General features: G+C 50.9%; 1 protein-coding gene across 1 annotated transcript in view; it reads right to left on the bottom strand.

Moving 5' to 3' along the window:
- Positions 1-14887, bottom strand: part of LOC145338682 (equilibrative nucleobase transporter 1-like) — a 56545-nt gene that overhangs the window by 15071 nt on the left and 26587 nt on the right. Inside the window, exons 7-10 of the mRNA XM_080183071.1 lie at positions 10680-10772; positions 9726-9865; positions 4525-4703; positions 38-205 (exon numbers count right to left, since the gene is read on the bottom strand). Coding sequence (XP_080039197.1) covers positions 38-205; positions 4525-4703; positions 9726-9865; positions 10680-10772 — 580 coding nt within the window. The remainder of the gene's footprint in view (positions 1-37; positions 206-4524; positions 4704-9725; positions 9866-10679; positions 10773-14887) is intronic.

Genomic DNA, 14887 nt, shown 5'->3' on the forward strand with positions numbered 1-14887 from the left:
CGTCCCCCCCCACTGCCCCGGGGGGGGTCTGCCTCACTTGTCTCTGCATCTCCTTTGGCCAGCAGAGTGAGCATGGGGTTGAGGGTGCCGATGAACAGATAATGTCGGAGCTGCATGATGGAGAGCCACAGAAGGTGCGTGAGGAAGAGTTTGGAGAGAACGCAACTGCGAAATGAGGGAACGTCCTTCTTGTTTTCCTCTGACTCTGTGGAGAGAGAGGGAGAGTGGAGACGAGGGATGCAAAGTTAAACATTTGACAGAGGTACAAAAAAAATTGATTAAATTTGATTTATTATTGTCACTGAGATACAGTGAAAAGTATTGTTTCTTGTGCGTTATGCGGACAAAGTATACCGTTCATAGAGAAGGAAAGGAGAGGGTGCAGAATGTAGTGTTACAGTCACAGCGAGATTTTGATTTGATTTATTATTGTCACGTGTATTGGGATAGGGTAAAAAGTATTGTTTCTTGCGCGCTATACAAAGCATACCGTTCATAGAGAAGGAAAGGAGAGGGTGCAGAATGTGGTGTTACAGTCACAGCGAGGGTGTAGAGAAAGATCAGCTTAATATTTGATTTGATTTATTATTGTCACATATATTGGGATACAGTGAAAAGTATTGCTTCTTGTGCGCTACACAGACAAAGCATACCGTTCATAGAGAAGGAAAGGAGAGAGGGTGCAGAATGTAGTGTTACAGTCACAGCGAGGGTGTAGAGAAAGATCAGCTTAATGTGAGGTCGGTCCATTCAAAAGTCTGACAGCAGCAGGGAAGAAGCTGTTCTTGAGTCGGTCGGTACGGGACCTCAGACTTTTGTATCTTTTTCCCGATGGAAGAAGGTGGAAGAGAGAATGTCCGGGGTGTGTGTGGGGGGGGGTCCTTGATTATACCGGCTGCTTTTCCCCGAGGCAGCGGGAAGTGTAGACAGAGTCAATGGATGGGAGGCTGGTTTGTGTGATGGATTGGGGGCTACATTCACCACCCTTTTGTAGTTCCTTGGGGTCTTGGGCAGAGCAGGATCCCAGACCGAGCTGTGATACAACCAGAAAGAATGCTTTCTATGGGGCATCTGTAAAAGTTGGTGAGAGTCCGTAGCGGACATGCCAAATTTCCTTAGTCTTCTGAGAAAGTAGAGGCGTTGGTGGGGCTTTCTTAACTATAGTGTCGGTGTGGGGGGGACCAGGACAGGTTGTTGGTGATCTGGACACCTAAAAACTTGAAGCTCTCTCGACCCTTTCTACTCCATCCCCGTTGATGTAGACAGGTGCTTAGGACACCCACCCTAAACTATCTCAACCGCGATGGTCTTGGGGGAAGGGTCACTTGCTCACAGCCCCACTCTTGGGCAGAGATGAAAGCCATTCGGCCCTCCTTGCACATACTAGCTCCGATCAAGCATCCCGCCATTCTATAAGACCACAGGAGAGAGGCAGGCCGATCGGCCCACCTGCTTCACCGTTCAATGGTTGGTCTGATGTGATAGTCCTCAACTCCCACTTTCCTGCCTGACCCCCTCCCTGAGTAACAATCTCTCTGTCTCAGCCTGGAACAGACTCAGTGACCCAGTCGCCACAGTCCTCTGCGGGAGAGAGTTCCACAGATTCACCAAACCCCCTCCCTCAGAGAGAAGGAATTCCTCCCCATCTCCATCCTCGATGGGGCGACCCCCCAACTCTGGGATTCTGCCCCCTGGTCCCAGACTCTCCCACACGGGGGAAACAGCCTCTACTTTCTCAGAAGACTAAGGAAATTTGGCATGTCCGCTACGGACTCTCACCAACTTTTACAGATGCCCCATAGAAAGCATTCTTTCTGGTTGGATCACAGCTCGGTCTGGGATCCTGCTCTGCCCAAGACCGCAAGGAACTACAAAAGGGTGGTGAATGTAGCCCCAATCCCATCACACAAACCAGCCTCCCATCCATTGACTCTGTCTACACTTCCCGCTGCCTCGGGGAAAAGCAGCCGGTATAATCAAGGACCCCCCCCACACACCCCGGACATTCTCTCTTCCACCTTCTTCCATCAGGGAAAAAGATACAAAAGTCTGAGGTCCCGTACCGACCGACTCAAGAACAGCTTCTTCCCTGCTGCTGTCAGACTTTTGAATGGACCGACCTCGCATTAAGCTGATCTTTCTCTACACCCTCGCTGTGACTGTAACACTACATTCTGCACCCTCTCCTTTCCTTCTCTATGAATGGTATGCTTTGTCTGTGTAGCGCGCAAGAAACAATACTTTTCACTGTATCCCAGTACACGTGACAATAGTAAATCGAATCCTTTTCCTGCTCCCCATGTACTCTATGAACGGTATGCTTTGTCTGTCTAGTGTGTAAGGAACAATACTTTTTGTAATAAGTGTTAATAATAAATCAAATTAAATGCTGGAGCGCACAATACTCTCGGTGTGTCCTCACCAAGGCCCCTGTATAATTGTAACAACACATCCCAGCTCCTGTACTCCAAACCTCTCGCAATGAAGGCCAACATACCATTTACCTTCTTTACCGCCTGCTGTACCTGCATGCTTACCTTCAGTGAGTGGTGCACAAGGACACCCAGATCCCTCTGCACACTCCCCTCTCCCAATTTACAGCCATTCAGGCAGTAATCCGCTGCCTGGTTTTTTGCTTCCAAAGTGAATATAAAAGTAGGGAGGTCTTGCTGCAGCTGTATAGGGCATTGGTGAGGCCGCAGCTGGAGTACTGTGTGCAGTTTTGGGCGCCGCACCTGCGCAAGGATATTTTGGCCTTGGAGGGAGTGCAGAGGAGGTTTACTAGGCTGATACCGGAGTTGAGGGGGTTGAGCTATGAGGAGAGGCTGAATAAACTAGGCTTGTACTCGCTAGAGTTTAGAAGAATGAGGGGAGATCTCATTTGAGACGTATAAGATGATGAATGGGATGGATAGGATAGAGGTGGAGAGACTCTTCCCGCTCAGAAAGGACAGTAGGACTAGGGGGCACAGCCTCAAGATAAAGGGGGGTGGTTTAGAACGGAGTTGAGGAGGAACTTCTTCACTCAAAGGGTGGTGAATCTCTGGAATTCTCTGCCCGTTGAAGTGGTGGAGGCTGCCTCGCTAAATATTTTTAAGACGCGGGTTGATGGGTTTTTGATAAGAGAGGGGATTAAGGGTTATGGGGAGAGGGCGGGAATGTGGAACTGAGCCACGACAGATCAGCCATGATCTTATTGAATGGCGGGGCAGGCTCGAGGGGCTAGATGGCCTACTCCTGCTCCTATTTCTTATGTTCTTATGTTCTTATGAATAACCTCACATTTATCCAAATTAAACTGCATCTGCCACCGATTAGCCCACTCACCCAACCTGTCCTGTTTGTAAAGGGCAGGGTCTTCCATAGGTGGAGTTGACAGAAAGGAAGGACTGAGCCACACTGTGGGCCTGTTGGGCTTATTCGCAGCGACGCTCAGAATCGTCAGAAGGTGCCACCCAATTGTGGAATCGGGTCTAATATTGGCCACTATGTTCTGAATGCTGTGAGCTCGGAGTGAACATAGTACAAAGAAAATTACAGCAGGATCAGGCCCTTCGGCCCCTCCCCAAGCCTGTTCCGATCATGATGCCCTGACTAAACTGTCCTTACTCAATCCGTATCCCTCGATTCCCTCCCTATCCGTGCACCCATCCTCTTAAGTGTTGTTAATGCTCCTGTTGTTAATGCTCCTGCTCCCCCCTCGTCCTCTGACAGCGCATTCCAGGCACCCACCACCCCCTCTGTGAAACCCACCCCCCCTCACACCTCCCTCAAACTCTCCCCCCCTCTCACCTTGAACCTGTGCCCCCCCAGGTAACTGACCCTCCCACCCTGGGGAAAAGCCCCTGACCCTCCCACCCTGTCTCTGCCTCTCACCAGGTCTCCCCCTCAGCCTCCGGATCTCCAGGGAAAACAATCCCGGTTTATCCGACCCTCTCCTCACAGCCGAGAGACCAGGGGGACATCCTGGTGAACCTTCTCCGCGCTCTCTCTCCAAAGCTTCCACATCCCTCTGGTGAACCAGAACCGCACACAATGCTCCAAACACGTCCTAACCAAGGTTTTATATCGCTGCGGATTGGCAAAGTTGGAACAGTGGGAACAGCTGAAAGGCAGATGGGCACAAAACACCAGTCTATAAGACATAGGAGCGGAATGAGGCCACTCGGCCCATCGAGTCCGCTCCCCCATTCAATCATGGCTGGTATTTTTCCCATCCCCCATTCTCCTGCCTTTTCCCCATAACCCCTGACCCCCTTATTAATCAGGGACCAATCTATCTCTGTCTTAAAGACACTCAGTGACCCGGCCTCCTCTGTGGCAAAGACATAGCAGCGGTTGGCACAGAGCTGGCGTCACACCAGCGTGGAAATGTAGAGATCAGATTCCTCGTGTGTGTAACGGGAAGATGCCTTTCTCCCTCGGAGGGAGGGAGGCTGATGGAGGGAAGGCCAGAACATTGCGGGAGAGAAGGGGACAATGATGGGGGTGGAAGTGGGGGGGGGGGGGGGGATACGTTCTCACCTTTTGGCCCATTGAGTGCGTGGCTTGACCCTCCCTCCACTTTGGCCGCCACTCCTTGCGTCTCATCGCTCCTTTCAAACTCCTCTCCCTCTGGCCTGTCTTCTCCTTGCAGAGGCTCACGGCTGGTAGCCTCCTCCTCAGGAGGGGGAGAGGGAATGTTGCGCTCCTTACATTGCAACCTACCCAACAGAAGGGGAAAATTCCCATCTTAAACGTCATGGCCAATCCTTATAAAGTCACCAAGGAACCGGGAGGACCTCCCGATTATTCAGAGACGGGAGAGTAAAATGTTTCTGCAGATTAGAAAACTCACGATAACCTGGAATGCGTACGAATAATGATTCAAACTCACTCCTGGGTATCTGTTATTCTGTATATAAACCACCCCGAACCCCTCGATTAGATTCCAGTCTGTAACTCACTCCCGGGTATCTGTTATTCTATATATAAACCACCCCGAACCCCTCGATTAGATTCCAGTCTGTAACTCACTCCCGGGTATCTGTTATTCTATATATAAACCACCCCGAACCCCTCGATTAGATTCCAGTCTGTAACTCACTCCCGGGTATCTGTTATTCTATATATAAACCACCCCGAACCCCTCGATTAGATTCCGGTCTGTAACTCACTCCCGGGTATCTGTTATTCTATATATAAACCACCCCGAACCCCTCGATTAGATTCCGGTCTGTAACTCACTCCCGGGTATCTGTTATTCTATATATAAACCACTGCGAACTCCTCGATTAGATTCCAGTCTGTAACTCACTCCCGGGTATCTGTTATTCTGTATATAAACCATCCCGAACCCCTCGATTAGATTCCAGTCTGTAACTCACTCCCGGGTATCTGTTATTCTGTATATAAACCACCCCGAACCCCTCGATTAGATTCCAGTCTGTAACTCACTCCCGGGTATCTGTTATTCTGTATATAAACCACCCCGAACCCCTCGATTAGATTCCAGTCTGTAACTCACTCCCGGGTATCTGTTATTCTGTATATAAACCACCCCGAACCCCTCGATTAGATTCCAGTCTGTAACTCACTCCCGGGTATCTGTTATTCTGTATATAAACCACCCCGAACCCCTCGATTAGATTCCAGTCTGTAACTCACTCCCGGGTATCTGTTATTCTGTATATAAACCACCCCGAACCCCTCGATTAGATTCCAGTCTGTAACTCACTCCCGGGTATCTGTTATTCTATATATAAACCACCCCGAACCCCTCGATTAGACTCCAGTCTGTAACTCACTCCCGGGTATCTGTTATTCTATATATAAACCACCCCGAACCCCTCGATTAGACTCCAGTCTGTAACTCACTCCCAGGTATCTGTTATTCTATATATAAACCACCCCGAACCCCTCGATTAGACTCCAGTCTGTAACTCACTCCCGGGTATCTGTTATTCTATATATAAACCACCCCGAACCCCTCGATTAGATTCCAGTCTGTAACTCACTCCCGGGTATCTGTTATTCTATATATAAACCACCCCGAACCCCTCGATTAGATTCCAGTCTGTAACTCACTCCCGGGTATCTGTTATTCTATATATAAACCACCCCGAACCCCTCGATTAGATTCCAGTCTGTAACTCACTCCCGGGTATCTGTTATTCTATATATAAACCACCCCGAACCCCTCGATTAGATTCCAGTCTGTAACTCACTCCCGGGTATCTGTTATTCTATATATAAACCACCCCGAACCCCTCGATTAGATTCCAGTCTGTAAATCACTCCCGGGTATCTGTTATTCTGTATATAAACCACCCCGAACCCTCGATTAGATTCCGGTCTGTAACTCACTCCCGGGTATCTGTTATTCTATATATAAACCACCCCGAACCCCTCGATTAGATTCCAGTCTGTAACTCACTCCCAGGTATCTGTTATTCTATATATAAACCATCCCGAACCCCTCGATTAGATTCCAGTCTGTAACTCACTCCCAGGTATCTGTTATTCTATATATAAACCATCCCGAACCCCTCGATTAGATTCCAGTCTGTAACTCACTCCCGGGTATCTGTTATTCTATATATAAACCACCCCGAACCCCTCGATTAGATTCCAGTCTGTAACTCACTCTCGGGTATCTGTTATTCTATATATAAACCACCCCGAACCCCTCGATTAGATTCCAGTCTGTAACTCACTCCCGGGTATCTGTTATTCTATATATAAACCACCCCGAACCCCTCGATTAGATTCCGGTCTGTAACTCACTCCCGGGTATCTGTTATTCTATATATAAACTCCCCCGAACCCCTCGATTAGATTCCAGTCTGTAACTCACTCCCGGGTATCTGTTATTCTATATATAAACCACCCCGAACCCCTCGATTAGATTCCAGTCTGTAACTCACTCCCGGGTATCTGTTATTCTATATATAAACCACCCCGAACCCCTCGATTAGATTCCAGTGTAACTCACTCCCGGGTATCTGTTATTCTGTATATAAACCACCCCGAACCCCTCGATTAGATTCCAGTCTGTAACTCACTCCCGGGTATCTGTTATTCTATATATAAACCACCCCGAACCCCTCGATTAGATTCCAGTCTGTAACTCACTCCCGGGTATCTGATATTCTATATATAAACCACCCCGAACCCCTCGATTAGATTCCAGTCTGTAACTCACTCCCGGGTATCTGTTATTCTATATATAAACCACCCCGAACCCCTCGATTAGATTCCAGTCTGTAACTCACTCCCGGGTATCTGTTATTCTATATATAAACCGCCCCGAACCCCTCGATTAGATTCCAGTCTGTAACTCACCCCCAGGTATCTGTTATTCTATATATAAACCAACCCGAACCCCTCGATTAGATTCCAGTCTGTAACTCACTCCCGGGTATCTGTTATTCTGTATATAAACCACCCCGAACCCCTCGATTAGATTCCAGTCTGTAACTCACTCCCGGGTATCTGTTATTCTATATATAAACCACCCCAAACCCCTCGATTAGATTCCAGTCTGTAACTCACTCCCGGGTATCTGTTATTCTATATATAAACCACCCCGAACCCCTCGATTAGATTCCAGTCTGTAACTCACTCCCGGGTATCTGTTATTCTATATATAAACCACCCCGAACCCCTCGATTAGATTCCAGTCTGTAACTCACTCCCGGGTATCTGTTATTCTATATATAAACCACCCCGAACCCCTCGATTAGATTCCAGTCTGTAACTCACTCCCGGGTATCTGTTATTCTATATATAAACCACCCCGAACCCCTCGATTAGATTCCAGTCTGTAACTCACTCCCGGGTATCTGTTATTCTGTATATAAACCACCCCGAACCCCTCGATTAGATTCCAGTCTGTAACTCACTCCCGGGTATCTGTTATTCTATATATAAACCGCCCCGAACCCCTCGATTAGATTCCAGTCTCTAACTCACTCCCGGGTATCTGTTATTCTATATATAAACCACCCCGAACCCCTCGATTAGATTCCAGTCTGTAACTCACTCCCGGGTATCTGTTATTCTATATATAAACCACCCCGAACCCCTCGATTAGATTCCAGTCTGTAACTCACTCCCGGGTATCTGTTATTCTATATATAAACCACCCCGAACCCCTCGATTAGATTCCAGTCTGTAACTCACTCCCGGGTATCTGTTATTCTATATATAAACCACCCCGAACCTATCGATTAGATTCCAGTCTGTAACTCACTCCCGGGTATCTGTTATTCTATATATAAACCACCCCGAACCCCTCGATTAGATTCCAGTCTGTAACTCACTCCCGGGTATCTGTTATTCTATATATAAACCACCCCTCGATTAGATTCCAGTCTGTAAATCACTCCCGGGTATCTGTTATTCTGTATATAAACCACCCCGAACCCCTCGATTAGATTCCAGTCTGTAACTCACTCCCGGTGTCTGTTATTCTGTATATAAACCACCCCGAACCCCTCGATTAGATTCCAGTCTGTAACTCACTCCCGGGTATCTGTTATTCTATATATAAACCACCCCGAACCCCTCGATTAGATTCCAGTCTGTAACTCACTCCCGGGTATCTGTTATTCTATATATAAACCACCCCGAACCCCTCGATTAGATTCCAGTCTGTAACCCACTCCCGGGTATGTGTTATTCTGTATATAAACCACCCCGAACCCCTCGATTAGATTCCAGTCTGTAACTCACTCCCGGGTATCTGTTATTCTGTATATAAACCACCCCGAACCCCTCGATTAGATTCCGGTCTGTAACTCACTCCCGGGTATCTGTTATTCTGTATATAAACCACCCCGAACCCCTCGATTAGATTCCGGTCTGTAACTCACTCCCGGGTATCTGTTATTCTGTATATAAACCACCCCGAACCCCTCGATTAGATTCCGGTCTGTAACTCACTCCCGGGTATCTGTTATTCTGTATATAAACCACCCCGAACCCCTCGATTAGATTCCGGTCTGTAACTCACTCCCGGGTGTCTGTTATTCTGTATATAAACCACCCCGAACCCCTCGATTAGATTCCGGTCTGTAACTCACTCCCGGGTATCTGTTATTCTATATATAAACCACCCCGAACCTCTCGATTAGATTCCAGTCTGTAACTCACTCCCGGGTATCTGTTATTCTGTATATAAACCACCCCGAACCCCTCGATTAGATTCCGGTCTGTAACTCACTCCCGGGTGTCTGTTATTCTGTATATAAACCACCCCGAACCCCTCGATTAGATTCCGGTCTGTAACTCACTCCCGGGTGTCTGTTATTCTGTATATAAACCACCCCGAACCCCTCGATTAGATTCCAGTCTGTAACTCACTCCCGGGTATTTGTTATTCTATATATAAACCACCCCGAACCCCTCGATTAGATTCCAGTCTGTAACTCACTCCCGGGTATCTGTTATTCTATATATAAACCACCCCGAACCCCTCGATTAGATTCCAGTCTGTAACTCACTCCCGGGTATCTGTTATTCTGTATATAAACCACCCCGAACCACTCGATTAGATTCCGGTCTGTAACTCACTCCCGGGTATCTGTTATTCTATATATAAACCACCCCGAACCCCTCGATTAGATTCCAGTCTGTAACTCACTCCCGGGCATCTGTTATTCTATATATAAACCACCCCGAATCCCTCGATTAGATTCCGGTCTGTAACTCACCCCCCGGGTATCTGTTATTCGGCTGCTTACCCGTAGGTATACCCCACTGGCAGTGGGTATGGGATGTGGGTCCTGGGCAGTAGCAGGTATGTCCGTGCGATATGGAGAACACTCATACAGCTGATAAAGAGGAACATGCTCCGTATGGATAATCCAGCCTCGTATAAAACCTGCAGGAACACAGGCCCAATGTGCGGGGGGGTGGATGGGAAGGATAGAAGAGATATGTTTTTAACATTGTTGTGATTCCAAACTGTGGACAGAGCTGTCACCCCTTCTGTGTGAGGTTTGTGTCTCTCTGTCTCACCACATTCACTCTGTCCCTCCCTCATTCTGTCCTCCATCTTTCTGTCTCTCTGCCCTCTGGGCCCCGTTACCCTCCATCAATGTGATCAGCCCCCCCTCCACACAGTCCACCCAACCCTCCTCCTCCCTCCCTCACCCCCTCCTCCTCCCCCACCCCTTCTCTCTGCCCCCGCCGTCTCCTCCCTCTCCGCCCTCCTCCCTCCCTGCCCTGCCCCTCTTCCCTCCTCCCTCTCTCCCCCCACCCTCCATCCCTTGCCCCCCCCCTCCTCCGTTCCACCTCCCACCTGCACCACCTCCCTCCCTCCCTCCCTCCCCTCCTCGCCCCTCCCTCCCCTGCTCCACCCCTCCTCCCTCCCTTGACCCCTCCTCCCTCGCCCGCCCCTTCCTCCCTTGCCTATCCCCTCCTCCCTCACCTCCCTCGCCCGCCCCCTCCTCTCTCTCCCTCACCCCTCCTCCCCCAGCCCCTCCTCCACACCATACCCCCATCGCTCTCTGTCCCTGGGACGACCTCAGACTCTCCCTCTGAGGGCAACTCCGAAATCCCCTCACCAACTCTCCCCTCTGTTTTTAGTGCCTCCTCTCAAACCACCCCCGTCTGTCTCCCCCCGGCCTCCCCACTCCGTCTCCCCCCGGCCTCCCCTCTCCGTCTCCCCTCTCCGTCTCCCCTCTCCATCTCACCTTGATGACCAGGAAGATGGCAGATGAAGAGTCGAAGGCCCCGTTATACAGTGTGATCACCGTGGACCGCCTTCTCCCAAACAAGTTCCCCACCTGAGAACCAGAGCAAGACACTCGTTCAACACTGACCCTCTGACAGTGAGGCACTCCCTCAGTACTGACCCTCTGACAGTGCGGCGCTCCCTCAGCACTGACCCTCTGACAGTGCGGCGCTCCCTCAGCACTGACCCTCTGACAGTGCGGCACTCCCTCAGCACTGACCCTCTGACAGTGCGGCACTCCCTCAGCACTGACCCTCTGACAGTGCGGCGCTCCCTCAGCACTGACCCTCTGACAGTGCGGCACTCCCTCAGCACTGACCCTCTGACAGTGCGGCGCTCCCTCAGCACTGACCCTCTGACAGTGCGGCACTCCCTCAGCACTGACCCTCTGACAGTGGGGCGCTCCCTCAGCACTGACCCTCTGACAGTGCGGCACTCCCTCAGCACTGACCCTCTGACAGTGCGGCACTCCCTCGGCACTGACCCTCTGACAGTGCGGCACTCCCTCGGCACTGACCCTCTGACAGTGCGGCGCTCCCTCAGCACTGACCCTCTGACAGTGCGGCACTCCCTCAGCACTGACCCTCTGACAGTGCGGCACTCCCTCAGCACTGACCCTCTGACAGTGCGGCGCTCCCTCAGCACTGACCCTCTGACAGTGCGGCGCTCCCTCAGCACTGACCCTCTGACAGTGCGGCACTCCCTCAGCACTGACCCTCTGACAGTGCGGCGCTCCCTCGGCACTGACCCTCTGACAGTGCGGCACTCCCTCGGCACTGACCCTCTGACAGTGCGGCACTCCCTCGGCACTGACCCTCTGACAGTGCGGCACTCCCTCGGCACTGACCCTCTGACAGTGCGGCGCTCCCTCGGCACTGACCCTCTGACAGTGCGGCACTCCCTCGGCACTGACCCTCTGACAGTGCGGCGCTCCCTCGGCACTGACCCTCTGACAGTGCGGCACTCCCTCAGCAATGACCCTCTGACAGTGCGGCGCTCCCTCAGCACTGACCCTCTGACAGTGCGGCACTCCCTCGGCACTGACCCTCTGACAGTGCGGCGCTCCCTCGGCACTGACCCTCTGACAGTGCGGCACTCCCTCGGCACTGACCCTCTGACAGTGCGGCACTCCCTCGGCACTGACCCTCTGACAGTGCGGCGCTCCCTCGGCACTGACCCTCTGACAGTGCGGCGCTCCCTCGGCACTGACCCTCTGACAGTGCGGCGCTCCCTCGGCACTGACCCTCTGACAGTGCGGCGCTCCCTCAGCACTGACCCTCTGACAGTGCGGCACTCCCTCAGCACTGACCCTCTGACAGTGCGGCACTCCCTCAGCACTGACCCTCTGACAGTGCGGCACTCCCTCAGCACTGACCCTCTGACAGTGCGGCACTCCCTCAGCACTGACCCTCTTGACAGTGCGAGGCTCCCTCAGCACTGACCCTCTGACAGTGCGGCACTCCCTCAGCACTGACCCTCTGACAGTGCGGCGCTCCCTCAGTACTGACCCTCTGACAGTGCGGCACTCCCTCAGCACTGACCCTCTGACAGTGCGGCACTCCCTCAGCACTGACCCTCTGACAGTGCGGCGCTCCCTCAGCACTGACCCTCTGACAGTGCGGCGCTCCCTCAGCACTGACCCTCTGACAGTGCGGCGCTCCCTCAGCACTGACCCTCTGACAGTGCGGCGCTCCCTCAGCACTGACCCTCTGACAGTGCGGCGCTCCCTCAGCACTGACCCTCTGACAGTGCGGCACTCCCTCGGCACTGACCCTCTGACAGTGCGGCACTCCCTCAGCACTGACCCTCTGACAGTGCGGCACTCCCTCGGCACTGACCCTCTGACAGTGCGGCACTCCCTCAGCACTGACCCTCTGACAGTGCGGCACTCCCTCAGCACTGACCCTCTGACAGTGCGGCGCTCCCTCAGCACTGACCCTCTCACAGTGCGGAACTCCCTCAGCACTGACCCTCTGACAGTGCGGCGCTCCCTCAGCACTGACCCTCTGACAGCGCGGCACTCCCTCGGCACTGACCCTCTGACAGTGCGGCACTCCCTCAATGTTAAGGTTTCATTCTCTGAAACTCTAATGGGTGTTAGTCAATCCTTTCGGATGAGGAATCTGCCTGATGAAGCTTCTGCGTGTAATTGTAATGCTTTTGAAATATGTAGACTAAAATCCCACACTGTGAGATATTCTGAAACATTACAATCTGTTCTCTGCATTAGAAATCCAGAATGTTCCTAACTGGAAGTCCCTGATTTTGTATTCTCATCATCAGAGACATGTTCTGTACACGGTGGTACAGTGGGTTCGCACTGCTGCCTCACAGCACCAGGGACTCAGGTTCAATTCCTGGCCTCGGGTCACTGTCTGTGTGGAGTCTGCACATTCTCCCCTTGTCTGCATGGGTTTCCTCCGGGTGCTCCAGTTTTCCCCTACTGTCCAAAGATGGTTAGGGAGATTGGCCACGCTAAATTGTCCCTTAGTGTCCAAAGATGTGTAGGTTAGGGTGGATTGGCCATGCTAAATTGTCCCTTAGTGTCCAAAGATGTGTAGGTTAGGGTGGATTGGCCATGCTAAATTGTCCCTTAGTGTCCAAAGATGTGTAGGTTAGGGTGGATTGGCCATGCTAAATTGCCCCTTAGTGTCCAAAGATGTGCAGGTTAGGGTGGATTGGCCATGCTAAATTGTCCCTTAGTGTCCAAAGATGTGTAGGTTAGGGTGGATTGGCCGTGCTAAATTGTCCCTTAGAGTCCAAAAATGTGTAGGTTAGGGTGGATTGGCCATGCTAAATTGTCCCTTAGTGTCCAAAGATGTGTAGGTTAGGTGGATTGGCCATGCTAAATTGTCCCTTAGTGTCCAAAGATGTGTAGGTTAGGGTGGATTGGCCATGCTAAATTGTCCCTTAGTGTCCAAAAATGTGTAGGTTAGGGTGGATTGGCCATGCTAAATTGTCCCTTAGTGTCCAAAGATGTGTAGGTTAGGTGGATTGGCCATGCTAAATTGTCCCTTAGTGTCCAAAGATGTGTAGGTTAGGGTGGATTGGCCATGCTAAATTGTCCCTTAGTGTCCAAAGATGTGTAGGTTAGGGTGGATTGGCCGTGCTAAATTGTCCCTTAGTGTCCAAAGGTGTGTAGGTTAGGGTGGATTGGCCATGCTAAATTGTCCCTTAGTGTCCAAAGATGTGTAGGTTAGGGTGGATTGGCCATGCTAAATTGTCCCTTAGTGTCCAAAGATGTGTAGGTTAGGGTGGATTGGCCATGCTAAATTGCCCCTTAGTGTCCAAAGATGTGTAGGTTAGGGTGGATTGGCCGTGCTAAATTGTCCCTTAGTGTCCAAAGATGTGTAGGTTAGGGTGGATTGGCCATGCTAAATTGTCCCTTAATGTCCAAAGATGTGTAGGTTAGGGTGGATTGGCCATGCTAAATTGTCCCTTAGTGTCCAAAGATGTGTAGGTTAGGGTGGATTGGCCGTGCTAAATTGTCCCTTAGTGTCCAAAGATGTGTAGGTTAGGGTGGATTGCCCATGCTAAATTGTCCCTTAGTGTCCAAAGATGTGTAGGTTAGGGGGATTGGCCATGCTAAATTGTCCCTTAGTGTCCAAAGATGTGTAGGTTAGGGTGGATTGGCCATGCTAAATTGTCCCTTAGTGTCCAAAGATGTGTAGGTTAGGGGGATTGGCCATGCTAAATTGTCCCTTAATGTCCAAATATGTGTAGGTTAGGGTGAATTGTCCCTTAATGTCCAAAGATGTCTTGGTTAGGGTGGATTGGCCATGCTAAATTGTCCCTTAGTGTCCAAAGATGTGTAGGTTAGGGTGGATTGGCCATGCTAAATTGCCCCTTAGTGTCCAAAGATGTGTAGGTTAGGGTGGATTGGCCGTGCTAAATTGTCCCTTAGTGTCCAAAGATGTGTAGGTTAGGGGGATTGGCCATGTGAAATGTGTGGGGTTACGGGGATTGGGCCTGGGTAAGATACTCCATCAGTGTGTCGGGGGAGGTGTGAATGGTGCTTTATTGTTAGTCTGTGACATATCCACCTGCCTGTTTTGACGATTCTGCGCTCTGACACAAACACTGAGAACTGGGACTGAGCCTGTGGTCCAAACAAACACGGTGACGTGACCTTAGAACATAGAACACTACAGCACAAACAGGCCCTTC

This window comes from Carcharhinus amblyrhynchos, unplaced genomic scaffold (genome assembly GCF_965287045.1).
Source record: "Carcharhinus amblyrhynchos unplaced genomic scaffold, sCarAmb.v2.hapA chromosome_139, whole genome shotgun sequence".
Taxonomy (NCBI): domain Eukaryota; kingdom Metazoa; phylum Chordata; class Chondrichthyes; order Carcharhiniformes; family Carcharhinidae; genus Carcharhinus; species Carcharhinus amblyrhynchos.